A 14,275-nucleotide genomic window follows, 5' to 3' on the forward strand; every position below is an offset into this window, starting at 1 on the left:
AAGTTTATAAAAAAACGTTGACTTTAAAAAACTCTTTTAACTACTCTTTGAAGTTTTATCCAGTACTTTTATATTGCTAAAAGAAGCTTAAACATGAAATTAAAATGCATGCATATCTTTCTTTAATTATGCCTTGCCGTATTCAAGATGATTGGCAGCTAGCTAACACGAAAAATACTCTTGAAAAGAGATGGTTGGTGTTTCTATTGCCTTTCTTTCAGTTTTTTCCGTAAGAAAAGCTATTTAGTGCACACAACAAGCAATTTTTTTTAATGAATACTCGATTAAAAGTGAGAGCCTCACAGGGCTTTGCGTTACAGAAATCAATAGCATTGTTCAATGATTGACATTAATCAATATATAAAACATAAATTAACGGGGAAAATATTCAAACACAAAAAACATAAATTAACGGATAAAATGTCCACAACAGACTATGTACAAACTTCGAACAACAATATTATTTGAGCTTTTTATTTCTTTCTATCTAATAACATATTTGACGGGCGTTTTCATATAATAATTGTGTAATCACTTTCAGCTTTAAAAATACTATATATAAGTCGAAGATGACCTAACTCCATGGACAGCAAAGTGCTTGTCTGATTGTCTGCTTCACTGCTTGTCTTACTTCACTTATCTTCCAGCAGTAAAGGAACGGGTTTATCGTCGAGTTAAAGTAAATTAAGACAACTGCTGCAAACCTCAATATTACTAAGTCTGATGAATATGTTTTACTGTAAGTGATTACTGTTTCCATGATAAAGTATGGTACATAACAAACTACCAATGCTAACTGCACCCACAGTGCACTGTATACTGCCTTTTTGTATCGCGCCATGTTCAGTGCATTTGTTTGGCTCGGCTGTTGTTGGACATGATCTTGTACTTGAGCCTGATGATGACTGAGACCCCGAAAAATTTTTATATACGAGGCGACTGAAATAACAAGGCAAGATGGTACACCTATATGGGAAGACCAACGGATTATAGGGTAATCTAATGTGTAGCATAAAGCAGCGACACTAGATACAATCCAAAAGGCAGTTACAATGATGTATGTGCGCTTCAAAGTTACAATTTGTCTGTATCTCAGCCCCAACAGCAGGGCGAGAAGTCTGTCCGCGCTTATGGCCGTCATCGTCACCAACGAAACTCCACATAATGCGATGCCTGTGATGGCGGCGGCGTCAATTGCGTATCGACAGAGATTCCATTGTTCGTGAGCCACAGACATTAAAAAAATAGTACTCAGAGGCTGGGCAACAAGACCAACCAACAGATCAGTTGTTGCCAGACAACGATACAAGAGTTTGGACGGCGGATGAAGGGAAGATTCTTTGTGAAGGGCAACGAGGATAAGAGAATTGCCAAGAAATGCTGTGATGGAGAGGAGAATGCCAACTGCTGCGAAAAGTAAGTATACTGATTCTTTTTGGCGCCCAGTAACCAGAGAGGGGGAGCAATGTAGTTCTTGAAATGTCTTGGTCTGTAATCCAACTCCAGTGAAATTTGTTGTTGACATTATTCTGTAATCGTTTCCTTTTTCTTGGACTACGGTTATCTGTGATTGTAACGAGAAATATTTAATCTAAACAGCTACACAACGACGAAGTACATCCTAGATAATAATCATATAAAGACCTACTCATAACTGTTCACTCGTTTTAAAATCGTCAGAGAAATTGTCGCTTTAACTTGTCAGGTACACCCCGTATGAAATAGTAATAATAGGCAAATATATAAAAATGCCTGTAACATTATCTTTGTTTTCTTTGTGGAACAAACAATCCCACTTAACTTAGCCTACATGGAGGCATTCATTATTAACGCTTCAATACGAGTTACTTGACCTGTGAATAAGTTTGAGGCCTTGAGCAACACGACTTGTAGGCGAAGGAACGACGTGCCATAGTGCTAATAACCGAGGAGCTGCTCACAAGCTGGCTTGGTTTCATTAATAGAGTGTCAATCAAATGTCCATATCATTTGTGTACAGTTGAGGCATGAATCATTATTAGCCTCAGCAATCGAATAAAAAGAAGATTCAAGCTAAGGATGTTCAACCCATGTTAATCAGTCCAGAAAATTCGAATGCATACATCGATTACGAAGTTGATGTATGGCCACACAGGCAAACTTATTTAAAATATTTTAATTCAACCGTATAATTAGTAACATTTTGTGGCTCTTTTATCTCCCTTTCGTATCCGACAAAAACTAGAGCAAAAAATAAGAAGAGCAAAAAATTACGAGAACAAACAACTTTCTGTCGTTTCTTTCACAGATCTGGGCCGAGTTGTTCAAAGGTCGGTTAAGATAACCCAGGGTTAGTGTGAAATACGATTTCAGATCTGAAAGCTTTAGAAGAAATTTCAGTTTAATTCCATTTGTCTACAATTTGGTTATTAAATGCTCTTAAAAGAATTGGGAAAATTATCCCAAAACGGCTTTTGAACCGAGAAATATAGAAACCTGGATTAAAATTTAACCCTGGGTTAGCGCTAATCGGCTTTCGAACAACTGGACCCTGTTGTTGCCACATAACGATACACGAGTTTCGTTGGCGGATGAAGGGAAGATTTTAAGTGAAGGGCAAAAGGGATAAGAAATTGCTAATAAATGCTGTGATGGAAAGGAAAATTTGGACTGCTGAGAAAGAAATGAATTGCCTTTGTCGTCCATCCATCGAAATAGGGTTGCATAGAAATGAGGCTATGTTCACGCGGTTCTAAACGAGTTTTCGACCGCATGAAAAATTCGACCGGACATTCTGTTCACACGGAATTGTGCGAAAGTTTCCTTCTGCTAAGATGGAACTGATAACCGGATGAAGTTTGTGACACCCGTCAGTGGTTTTACCATCTCCTCATGCGCACACCATTTCTTTAATCAAGTGCAAAATGGCCTCTAGAACTGAAGAGAAAAGTCAATTCAGATAGTAGCACGGATAACGAATATTTCACTTGGACGGATGAGGAGACACCAATACTGCTTAATGTTGCTTTATCGTATAAAATTGAGAAAACCTGCGACTGCTGAGAAAGGAATTGATCCTTGTTGAAGCGTTCCAACCGAAGAAGGGGAGTATAGCAGATCTTCAAAGGTTTTCGTTTGTGTTCCACCTCCACTGAAATTTGTTGTTTGTATTTCGTCTGAACCGTGCACACCCAGCCTCGATCAATGAAACATTGCTTCTGTAATTATATTCACTTCAAGACTTCCTCAGCAGCGTTTACTCATTGATGATGCGTGAGAAAAATTGTCTTTTGTGTCCAAAAAATGAGTCTTTTTAATTAAATGTTTTTAAATTTTTTTAGGGCAATTTTCAAGCTGAATGCCTTTTGTTTTATACATGATATTATATTTCTATGGAATTTTCTTATACAAATTTTATCAATTATATTCTTTGTAAATAATCTTGAATTAGTCATTAAACGAAGTGTGTATCCATGAGTTTTTCTTGGATTTTTACTAAACATTTTGACGTATTTTTCATCGATTTTAAAGCATTTTGTCATTTGTACTTTTAGTGATTATAGTGTATAAAGGTATTATAAGTTTTTTTTTCTGGAATCTATGAAGTGCCTCAGGTATGAAAAAGCAATAACAAGAAAATGGGAAGACATCTGTGTTGTCATTTTTTTTTTAACAAGTCGACAAACAATCCTTCTTCACCAGCATCAAATATCTCTGAAAAGGTGCAAACCAAGTGTCCATATCATTTGCATGAAGTTAAGACTTGAATCATTTTTAAACAAGAAAAACTGGAAATAAAAGTTCAAGATAACGATTTTAGTTGGTCTAGGAAAAAATTGGATTCGTGACAATTTCCGAATGCATTATATTATTCAAATTCAAGTTTTGGTCGCAGGAGCAACTTCTTTTAAAATGTTTGAATTAAATTTGTTATTAAATAGGTTTCCAGCTTCTTTTTCTCTTCCTTTTGCATCCCGGACTAAAATTAAAAAAAAAAACCGTAACAAGATGTTTTGCTATCAAACCGCTTTTGCTATTTCATTCTCTACTTTTGCTATTTCATTCTCTGTTTCCTTTTTCTTAGGGTAAGATTATCTGTGATTGCAACGAGAAATATTTTTTCTTAACAGCAACACAACGACGATCACTGAAATCCTACTTCCTAAAGAAAGTCCACCGTAAACCAAAATTCCTCACCAGTGTTTAATTCTTTGTGTGTCAAAAAATGCCTGGAACCTGCGAGGTACCTCAGTTAAGAAATAACACTGAAAGGCAAATTTGGAGACATTTGTCACTGAACCTCCACTGAGAGGATGCTAATTAAGTGTCCCTGTCATATAATTATTTGTGGGGTTGAAACCTGCATCATTACCTGCAGCCTCACCAACCGTAATAAATAGTTTAAACTAGTGATTTTAATCGATCTTTAAAAAAAATTGAATTTTTAACAATCTCCGAAACGCACCAAACTATTCAAAATCAAATTTTGGTCCCAGCTGCGAACTTTTTGTAAAATGTTTGAATTTTATCCATGTAGTTAATTGCGCTTTGCAGTTTTTCTCTCGTCTTTACGTATCTGACAAGTACTTGAACCGAAATTGTAAACAAAAGCATAATATTACGCGAGCAAACCATTTTCTACATTTTTTTTACCTTTGTCTGTTGGTTATCCTCATTTAGCCATCGAATTCATAGTGACTATCCCTGATAATGAAGAACCGAAGGTAGTTTACTGGACACTAGATCCAATTTGTTTTCTTCCAATGTCTTGATCACAAGAAGACCAAGAAAATACTTTCGTGTTAGGTAAACTTTCATGTAAAAGGAAATTTACTGACAATTTATTGATCGAGATGGAAAATAAAGGGATGGGTTGTCAAACCTATCAATGACTCGATGAAAAATTTATTTCATTGTAGATTTTTATTATTTTTATCATCGTTTCTAAAACCTTTGTTTCACTAAGCTCCGCCTTTAGCTATTGTTAGCCATCTTTCAAGCTCGACCGTAAAATTACCGCGTGCTTCATGTAGTGTACTGACGAACGAATTAGTTGTCAAAACTTTGTCAAAGTTTATGAGACATCAGTTGTCTATTGTGTCTAAAAAGTTACTCTTTTTCGAAACTTGTGAAGTGTCTCAAATGGTATGAAATGTTAATAAAAGGCACGCCAAATATGGAGACATCTATCGTATCATTTTTGAAAGTGCGGCAAACAATCTCTCTTCGTTTGATAGGGTGCTTTTCAAATGTCCTTATCCTGATCTGCACGAGGTTCAAACTTGAATCATTATCAACCTTCGGTAAACTGGAAATAATAAAAAATAAAAGCTGACGATTTTACTTAGTCTAATAAAACACTGGATTCGTGACAATCGCCGAAAGCCGGCATCAAACCGTTGAAATTGAAATTTTATCACAGATGCCTGCTTATTTTAAAATATTTCATTTGACTTTCTAATAAACACAGTATTGTAGCTTTTTTCTCGCCGCTCAGACAGATCAGTTATTTCCAAACAATGATACAAAAGTTTGGACCGCTGATGGAAGGAAGATCCCTTGTGTACGGCAACAAGAATAAGGGAATTTCCAAGAAATGCTGTTGTTGAAGCCCACTCACTAAAGAGAGGGAGCATAGGAGTTCTTGTATTGTTTTCGTCTACGTTCCACCTCTAGTGAGATTTACAAATTTTATCAATTATATTCTTTGTAAATAATCTTGAATTAGTCATTAAACGAAGTGTGTATCCATGAGTTTTTCTTGGATTTTTACTAAACATTTTGACGTATTTTTCATCGATTTTAAAGCATTTTGTCATTTGTACTTTTAGTGATTATAGTGTATAAAGGTATTATAAGTTTTTTTTTCTGGAATCTATGAAGTGCCTCAGGTATGAAAAAGCAATAACAAGAAAATGGGAAGACATCTGTGTTGTCATTTTTTTTTTAACAAGTCGACAAACAATCCTTCTTCACCAGCATCAAATATCTCTGAAAAGGTGCAAACCAAGTGTCCATATCATTTGCATGAAGTTACTACTTGAATCATTTTCAAACAAGAAAAACTGGAAATAAAAGTTCAAGATAACGATTTTAGTTGGTCTAGGAAAAAATTGGATTCGTGACAATTTCCGAATGCATTATATTATTCAAATTCAAGTTTTGGTCGCAGGAGCAACTTCTTTTAAAATGTTTGAATTAAATTTGTTATTAAATAGGTTTCCAGCTTCTTTTTCTCTTCCTTTTGCATCCCGGACTAAAATTAAAAAAAAAAACCGTAACAAGATGTTTTGCTATCAAACCGCTTTTGCTATTTCATTCTCTACTTTTGCTATTTCATTCTCTACTTTTGCTATTTCATTCTCTACTTTTGCTATTTCATTCTCTGTTTCCTTTTTCTTAGGGTAAGATTATCTGTGATTGCAACGAGAAATATTTTTTCTTAACAGCAACACAACGACGATCACTGAAATCCTACTTCCTAAAGAAAGTCCACCGTAAACCAAAATTCCTCACCAGTGTTTAATTCTTTGTGTGTCAAAAAATGCCTGGAACCTGCGAGGTACCTCAGTTAAGAAATAACACTGAAAGGCAAATTTGGAGACATTTGTCACTGAACCTCCACTGAGAGGATGCTAATTAAGTGTTCCTGTCATATAATTATTTGTGGGGTTGAAACCTGCATCATTACCTGCAGCCTCACCAACCGTAATAAATAGTTTAAACTAGTGATTTTAATCGATCTTTAAAAAAAATTGAATTTTTAACAATCTCCGAAACGCACCAAACTATTCAAATGCAAATTTTGGTCCCAGCTGCGAACTTTTTGTAAAATGTTTGAATTTTATCCATGTAGTTAATTGCGCTTTGCAGTTTTTCTCTCTTCTTTGCGTATCTGACAAGTACTTGAACCGAAATTGTAAACAAAAGCATAATATTACGCGAGCAAACCATTTTCTACATTTTTTTTACCTTTGTCTGTTGGTTATCCTCATTTAGCCATCGAATTCATAGTGACCATCCCTGATAATGAAGAACCGAAGGTAGTTTACTGGACCCTAGATCCAATTTGTTTTCTTCCAATGTCTTGTTCACAAGAAGACCAAGAAAATACTTTCGTGTTAGGTAAACTTTCATGTAAAAGGAAATTTACTGACAATTTATTGATCGAGATGGAAAATAAAGGGATGGGTTGTCAAACCTATCAATGACTCGATGAAAAATTTATTTCATTGTAGATTTTTATTATTTTTATCATCGTTTCTAAAACCTTTGTTTCACTAAGCTCCGCCTTTAGCTATTGTTAGCCATCTTTCAAGCTCGACCGTAAAATTACCGCGTGCTTCATGTAGTGTACTGACGAACGAATTAGTTGTCAAAACTTTGTCAAAGTTTATGAGACATCAGTTGTCTATTGTGTCTAAAAAGTTATTCTTTTTCGAAACTTGTGAAGTGTCTCAAATGGTATGAAATGTTAATAAAAGGCACGCCAAATATGGAGACATCTATCGTATCATTTTTGAAAGTGCGGCAAACAGTCTCTCTTCGTTTGATAGGGTGCTTTTCAAATGTCGTTATCATGATCTGCGTGAAGTTCAAACTTGAATCATTATCAAACTTCGCTAAACTGGAAATAATACAAAATAAAAGCTGACGATTTTACTTAGTCTCATAGAACACTGGTTTCGAAACAATCTCCAAAAGCCGGCATCAAACCGTTGAAATTGAAATTTTATCACAGATGCCAGCTTATTTTAAAATATTTCATTTGACTTTCTAATGAACACAGTTTTGTAGCTTTTGTCTCGCCGCTCAGACCGATCAGTTATTTCCAAACAATGATACAAAAGTTTGGACCGCTGATGGAAGGAAGATCCCTTGTGTACGGCAACAAGAATAAGGGAATTTCCAAGAAATGCTGTTGTTGAAGCCCACTCACTAAAGAGAGGGAGCATATGAGTTCTTGTATTGTTTTCGTCTACGTTCCACCTCTAGTGAGATTTGTTGTTGACATCATCCGTTTCCTTTTTCTTCTCGTGTATCTGTGATTGCAACGAGAAATATTTGTCTAAACTGCTCACACCAAGCCACGATCGCTGAAGCCCCACTTCTTTAAAATTAGTCACATAAATACCACCTAACCAGCGTTTATTCATTTAAAAATGCCGTGGGAAATTTTCTGTTGTTTCAAAAACTGACTTTTTTCTGAAACCTATTTGGTGCCTCACGTATGAAATAGCAAGAAAATGAAAATGTATAGACACCTGCTTCAGTTTTTACAGAGCACTGAACAAAGAGTCTCTCTTTACCTGGATCATTGCATCCGGATAATTTCAAGCGAATATTTTGGTATGAAGGTTTTCTTTTATGTAGTAAGTGATTGAAGTCTTCTTGTTGCGATTCTCTTGAACGATTGAAAATTCTCTTTTCGCAATGAAAGTTGTTATCCAATATTGAAGTAAACATGATAATTTATTGATGGAGATGGAAATGAAGGGATGGGTGGTCAAAACATGTCAAGACTCGATGAACAATTCTTTTCATTCTAGTCTTTTTACCATCACTTGTGAACATTAAGTTGCGCACTGCTCTGCCTCAAACCAACTCTAACCAATCTTTCACGCTCGACTGTAAAACTTTGCTTTAAATCTGTTATTATATTGATCGACGGGGAACCAGCTGATGGACAAACCAAGCGAGTGACTATTGCTTAAGAGATGCAAAAATTTATGCAATTCTCTGATACGGTTTAGGAGTTTATCCAGGAAATTTTCAATTTCCCCTTTAAATTCTCCTTGATTATTCCGAACAGCAACTGCAGCTGAACCTCTAAACAGTTACGAGTGGGCCGAAACCAGTTTTTCTATCTCAATTAGTAGAGATTAGTTTTAAAAAAATTAGTACTTAAAGGTAATATTGTTGGCAAAACAAAGACATCGGCAATGTTTCTGTTTGACAATGCGATAAGGGAACTCTTTCTTGCCACCCTTTATAAAAGATGAATTAAGTAGTACATAAGATACATTGTCATTTAAGGGCCGATTATTAAGTGGAGATGTTCTTCCTTTATTGTATTCAATACTAAACTAAAGATCTGTGTAAAGTTCAGACTTGACACATAATCAGCTAACAAGCCGCAGTTCACTCATATGTTTCATATGTTTGTTGTTGTTTGATTTATCATCTACGGGTTTATATCGAATTAATTTGATGGCCTGCTCCCAGTTGGCTTGTTAGCTCAATTGGTAGAGCGCTGCACTAGTATCGCAGAGGTCAGTGGTTCGAATCCCGTACAGGCCTGAAATTTTTTTCAGGTCTGATTTCCACTATTGCTCAAATAGTGCTTTACTGCGAAGGATCGTTCTTATATACGTCTCATAACCGCAGTTCACTCATATGTTTCATATGTTTGTTGTTGATTACATATTTTATCAATGAATTTCCCTAATGTTTGATTGACTTTAGGTTACTCTTACCTTGTTGTTGCTCTTTGCAATTGCATGTAAACAAGACTTGTCTTTCCAGTTAAAATATTTGTTATCTATGTTCTTGTATCCATCTGAAGCCAAAATCTTTGGGGGTCGTCCTCCCTCATCTCCATCCAAAATATGATAATAGAAATGATAGTTTAGTTGATCATCTGAAATGGTATTCCAAAATCCTTCAATAGCCTCCCTCTCTTCTTCTGTTTCATAGTTTTCTTGGCGTTTAGGAAGATATGGCCAATGAGGGTTCATCATCTGGTCTAACAATGCCACTAACTGTTTTCTGTGGAAAACAAGAATAAAACAAGTTAAGAGCATTTCTGACCTACATGCTGTTTAAATACAGTAATACTCAGAAAATGTTGATGCCTGATAAGTAACATCCAATCTAATCTTCTTCACACAGCAACAAGAAAAAAAAATCAATTTCATTTAATCATATGGATCAAATATATGTTGTATGAATATTTTCTTCTCTTTCCTACATGTAGAACTTAGCAGTCTCAAACTTCGGAATGGGGCAATTTTCTCAAAAACTACTAGAATGGTTTTGCAAATTTTCAACACAAGTGCCTTGACACTCCAAATTTGAAAGGTTAGATAAAAAAAAAACTTACAAAGTGTGACTTACACGTAGTCTATGGTTAGTATATGAATAGCATAAGGAATACATTACCATTTGTCCCCACCTCTCCCACCAAACCTCCTCCTACAGTACAGGTTTAATGCAGATACAGGAGATGCTTCTCCATCGTTCTTGACTCCAAAATGGTATTTTTGGCCGGTATACAATAGATTTTGCAATCACAATCACCTTAAGCTCAAGGATCCATCTACAACTTTTAATTAAACAAGATTTATATCAAAATTGATACATAGGACAAGCTCACCTTTATTTTAGGATTTTCAATAATTGTCTTGAAACTGAAGAAGGATGGTTTAGGATTTGTTATATTGCTTGGTGTCCAGAAAAATAAGCTTTGAACTCTAAAAGTGACATTGCAATAAATAATAAATAATAATAATAACAAACAGTTTAACATGGAGAAACACTTAGCTAGAAGCTAGTGTACTGGTTTTCCATGAAACAACTTAAACAAATAATTCAAATTGAAAATAACGTTGTTAAGAATCCCACTGAACTGGCCAAAGGCAAACCAGTTGGCTATATCACAAGCATGGCCTCGGATCTGAAACTCGGAGCTACCATAAAACAAATCCAAGTAGTGGAGAAGGTGGGACTTGAACCCGGGAGTGACAGATTGCAAGTCCGATAAGCTGACCACTCGGCCATGCTGCCTTCTTTTCCATGCTGCCTTCTTTAGGAATCAAACCATTAATTCAAAAGTAAGTCAAGGGTTAAAATGTCCTGATTGATCAGGTTACAAACTCAACAGAAGCTTGTAAAATAATTTCTTCCCTCATTTTGGCATTTTGCCTGAATAATAGGACTTCGGGAATTGATGATCAACTTCTTAAATAAATTCTTTTCTAGGCCAGACTTTTCAAACTTTCAATATTAAAAGACATTAATGTTTTGAGAAGATTATTGTAGCTGTCTTTCCCTTTAAATTCCATAGTTATTTCATAAAACTGCATTGTGTTTAGATAAACATTAGGTACCTTCCTACCTTTCATAGGACATAGCTCTAATAAGAAACGCTGCCACATCGTCATTCTCTTCTACAATTGCCAATTCCACCGGTAACATAGCTCTCTTTTTTGCAGGTTTTTGCTGATCTTTTGTTTTCAAAGCTAGCAGTAGAGGACATTTTGCGACAAGTGTTTTGGTAACATATAAAAAGGCAAGTTCTGCAGCATAATGTAGCAATTTCCTCCTTGTCTTGTCAGCTACATCTCTAAATTCCTCATATCTGTTCTCTGAGTTTAGTTCACTTTCTAACAGAATTTGCATAAACCGATTTATCTGCAAAACACATGTTAAAGATAATATATTTATCAATACCTTTACATAAAATGTGAGACATTATATCTGAGGTCTTGCAAATAATGAGAACACAAACTAAGAAACAAATTGAAATTTAGCAGTGGAAATTCCACAATGTGGCCCCTCCTATACTATTTTTCAACAAAGTATTGAATATGTAACACGGTAAAGATAAGCTGTTAGTCCCTACATGCACACCGCATATCTACTTACCTGATGCTCAAGTCCAGGCAGTTTTTCGGCATTATCTTTGCACTGTTTAGATACTGGCCACTTTTTGAGCATTAACAGAGCTGGATCGTCACTGTCCAACTCTCCGCTTTCCTTGTATTTCTGGACCAATCTTTCAACACTAACCTCATCAATGGCTCTGTTCCATGACAACCCTGTGTTCTGCTTTTGATGAACCCTCAGTTGATAAATTAGTAACTGTAGATTATTGCCTTCAAAGGTACAGGAAGGGTCTTTGCTAAGAGAAGCTATAGCAAATAGGCAGGGACTGCCTGTAAACAATTGCATGAAACGGAAGACTCAGAACCTGAAGCTAGATCGATAAAAGATCCATTACCAGCTAAATATATTACAGCAAGGAATCGCGAAAACAAAAGGACACACACACACACACACAAACAAACAAACTAGGAAATATACATAACGAAAACAAAAATATTCACAAAAAGGCGTCTTTTCACGTGAATTAAGCATCTTCACTACCTTAATCCAGAAAGGCTCGTCAAAATCTTCTCTCACCAAATCTTGCTTGTCACCACGACAGCAATCAAGTGCAGGCTGATCTCCTCTTTCGTTTTCCTTTTCAGCGCGCCCCAACTCTTGCTCTCCCTTATTCATACCTGAATCGTTAAATACTAGCCACATTGAAGCTCGATGCGTTAAATATGCACCATGTTTTGAAATAAAATGCCTTTTTTCGAAGGCAAGCTCAATTTGGTCTGACAGTTCCGCAGTAAAACACACGACACAAACCACAGGCAGCCCAGGCTCCGTCACAGGCTCCGTCACAGGCTCTGTCACAGGCTCTTTCACAGTGGACTATTATAGAGTTATTATAGTGGTTTAGTTGGACTTGCTTTTGAGCACCGTTAATTTAAAGTTGTGTGAAATAGTCAAAGAAATAAAGTCTTACCTTCATAAAGAGTAGTCTGTGCCGTTCTTGTCGCGATTTGAGGCCGTTTTGCTGTGTTTAAGCTTAACGTCCTATCACTACCAAATAAAAGGGTTAGGCGAAGGTATGGTAGTGGTAGGACGTTAAGCTTAAACACGTCAAAACGGCCTCAAATCGCGAGAAGAACAACACAGACTACCCTATATGAAGGTAAGACTTTATTTCTTTGATTATTTCACACAACTTTATATTTACGGAGCTCAAAAGCAAGTCCAACTAAACCACTATACAAACTCTATAATAGTCCACTGTGAAAGAGCCTGTGAAAGAGCCTGTGACAGAGCCTGGGCTGCCTGTGCTCAAATCGAACCAGCCAAGCGGAAATCAAAGGCCTTGGGCCCCATTCAGTCTCAGGGATTCGTGGTCTCTCGGTGGAAAAAAACAGTAGCCCCTGGGCACCAGGCTACAAGATGATGATTTTTCAGTGAACTCAACAGCCATATTTATGGATGGTCAAAAATCGATCAAGGATTCATTAGTCTCTTTGAGGATGTGTTTGTGCCAGAAAACTGCGTAAAGGCTATCAATTTGTTTTGTTTTTTGTTTTTTGTTTTTTTTTGGGGGGGGGCGGGGGGGGATTTTTAGTGGGGGTGTGCGTTTGGAGCGATGAGCCGCCTCTAAAGTGAAAAAAATTAGATAGAGGGTCTCAACCTAATAGAGAAAAAAACCCTGAATATACCTCACAATACTTCACAATGGATGATGATAACTGCAAGTTAGTCACATGGTCTTTAGAAATGTGAATCAAAATGTATGCAGGCAGAAAGTTGTGATATATGCAAAAGAATGCATTCGCCATTTACATGAAAAGCTAATGCGATGAGTATTTTGGCACCAAGTTTTTAAGCACGATCCTAGGCCGGCGTGCCGAGTGCTTTTATTACTTCGAATGACTAAAGCACGGGCCATGACGAAGTTTTAGTCCAAACAAACATAGCATTGATTTGTGATTTTTTATAGCAAGTCCTGAATAGCAGCTTTTGTGGAAATGAGATTTTCACATCCTATTTCACAAGTTTATTTCTAGTCACAGTAATGATAGCTGAGGGTGTTCCTTTACAGTTGCGGTTATTTTAAAACCTGCGGTCTTCGATCGGTTTTCCATCTAAGAAAAATCCGCCAAAACATTCAAAAGTCAGTTCTTTTACATCTTCACGCTGAACTTCGAGTTGAAAATGAAGTGCTCATTATTTTTGTATACGGAAAAGGACAGCTCCAAAGCTGAGCGACTTATGGATTATTTACAAGGTAGGCTGCGAAAGATTGCAGATATGAGAAATATTCCGAACATTTTGGCGAGGGAACAGGATTTCAGGGAGGAGCTTTGCCGCAGTGAATGTATTGTGCTGATTGGGTCACACCAAGCTTTGTCCCTTATCCAAAACAAGCAGCAAGAAAAAGATGAAGATGACATACTTTTTGATGGTAACGTTATGTATGAGGAGTTCACAGATAACGAAGACCTTGTCAAGAACAGACTTGTTATCGTTCACTTCACAGAGAGAACCGAGAATGACTGGATCCCGCCTGGTTTTGACGGAAATCGAATTTTTCATGTGGAAGATGGAAAAGCTCCAACCAAAGGAACCCCCACTTTAACTCACCTCGAATATCACATGAAGAAAATATTGCTCGGAGATAGTCTTTTGTACAGAACTCCAGGACTATGTAAGCTACTGA

At 36.4% G+C, this 14,275-nt stretch overlaps 2 protein-coding genes across 2 annotated transcripts; both read right to left on the minus strand.

Annotated features, from left to right (window-relative positions):
• Nucleotides 1-242: 242 nt before the first annotated feature.
• Nucleotides 243-2,770, minus strand: LOC148721070 (melanocyte-stimulating hormone receptor-like). The gene has a single exon (XM_088739502.1). The coding sequence runs from the start codon at nucleotides 1,523-1,525 to the stop codon at nucleotides 575-577; it is 951 nt and encodes a 316-aa protein (XP_088595628.1). The 5' UTR covers nucleotides 1,526-2,770; the 3' UTR covers nucleotides 243-574.
• A 6,690-nt stretch (nucleotides 2,771-9,460) lies between these two features.
• Nucleotides 9,461-12,261, minus strand: LOC148721071 (uncharacterized). The gene is made up of 5 exons (XM_088737743.1): nucleotides 12,087-12,261; nucleotides 11,626-11,915; nucleotides 11,096-11,391; nucleotides 10,141-10,303; nucleotides 9,461-9,747 (listed from the first exon to the last, which is right to left on the minus strand). The coding sequence occupies exons 1-4, from the start codon at nucleotides 12,259-12,261 to the stop codon at nucleotides 10,174-10,176; spliced, it is 891 nt and encodes a 296-aa protein (XP_088593869.1). The 3' UTR covers nucleotides 9,461-9,747; nucleotides 10,141-10,173.
• Nucleotides 12,262-14,275: the final 2,014 nt, after the last annotated feature.

This window comes from Stylophora pistillata, chromosome 11 (assembly GCF_964205215.1).
Source record: "Stylophora pistillata chromosome 11, jaStyPist1.2, whole genome shotgun sequence".
NCBI lineage: Eukaryota > Metazoa > Cnidaria > Anthozoa > Scleractinia > Pocilloporidae > Stylophora > Stylophora pistillata.

Excerpts from the sequence above, each read along its gene's own strand:
- LOC148721070 (XM_088739502.1), bottom strand. The coding sequence starts at position 1,525 with ATGTCAACAACAAATTTCACTGGAGTTGGATTACAGACCAAGACATTT.
- LOC148721071 (XM_088737743.1), bottom strand. The coding sequence starts at position 12,261 with ATGAATAAGGGAGAGCAAGAGTTGGGGCGCGCTGAAAAGGAAAACGAA. Across the intron at positions 11,392-11,625 it reads TGCCTGGACTTGAGCATCAG|ATAAATCGGTTTATGCAAAT; the intron begins GTAAGTAGATAT and ends TGTGTTTTGCAG. Across the intron at positions 10,304-11,095 it reads AGAGCTATGTCCTATGAAAG|TTGTAGATGGATCCTTGAGC; the intron begins GTAGGAAGGTAC and ends TTTAATTAAAAG.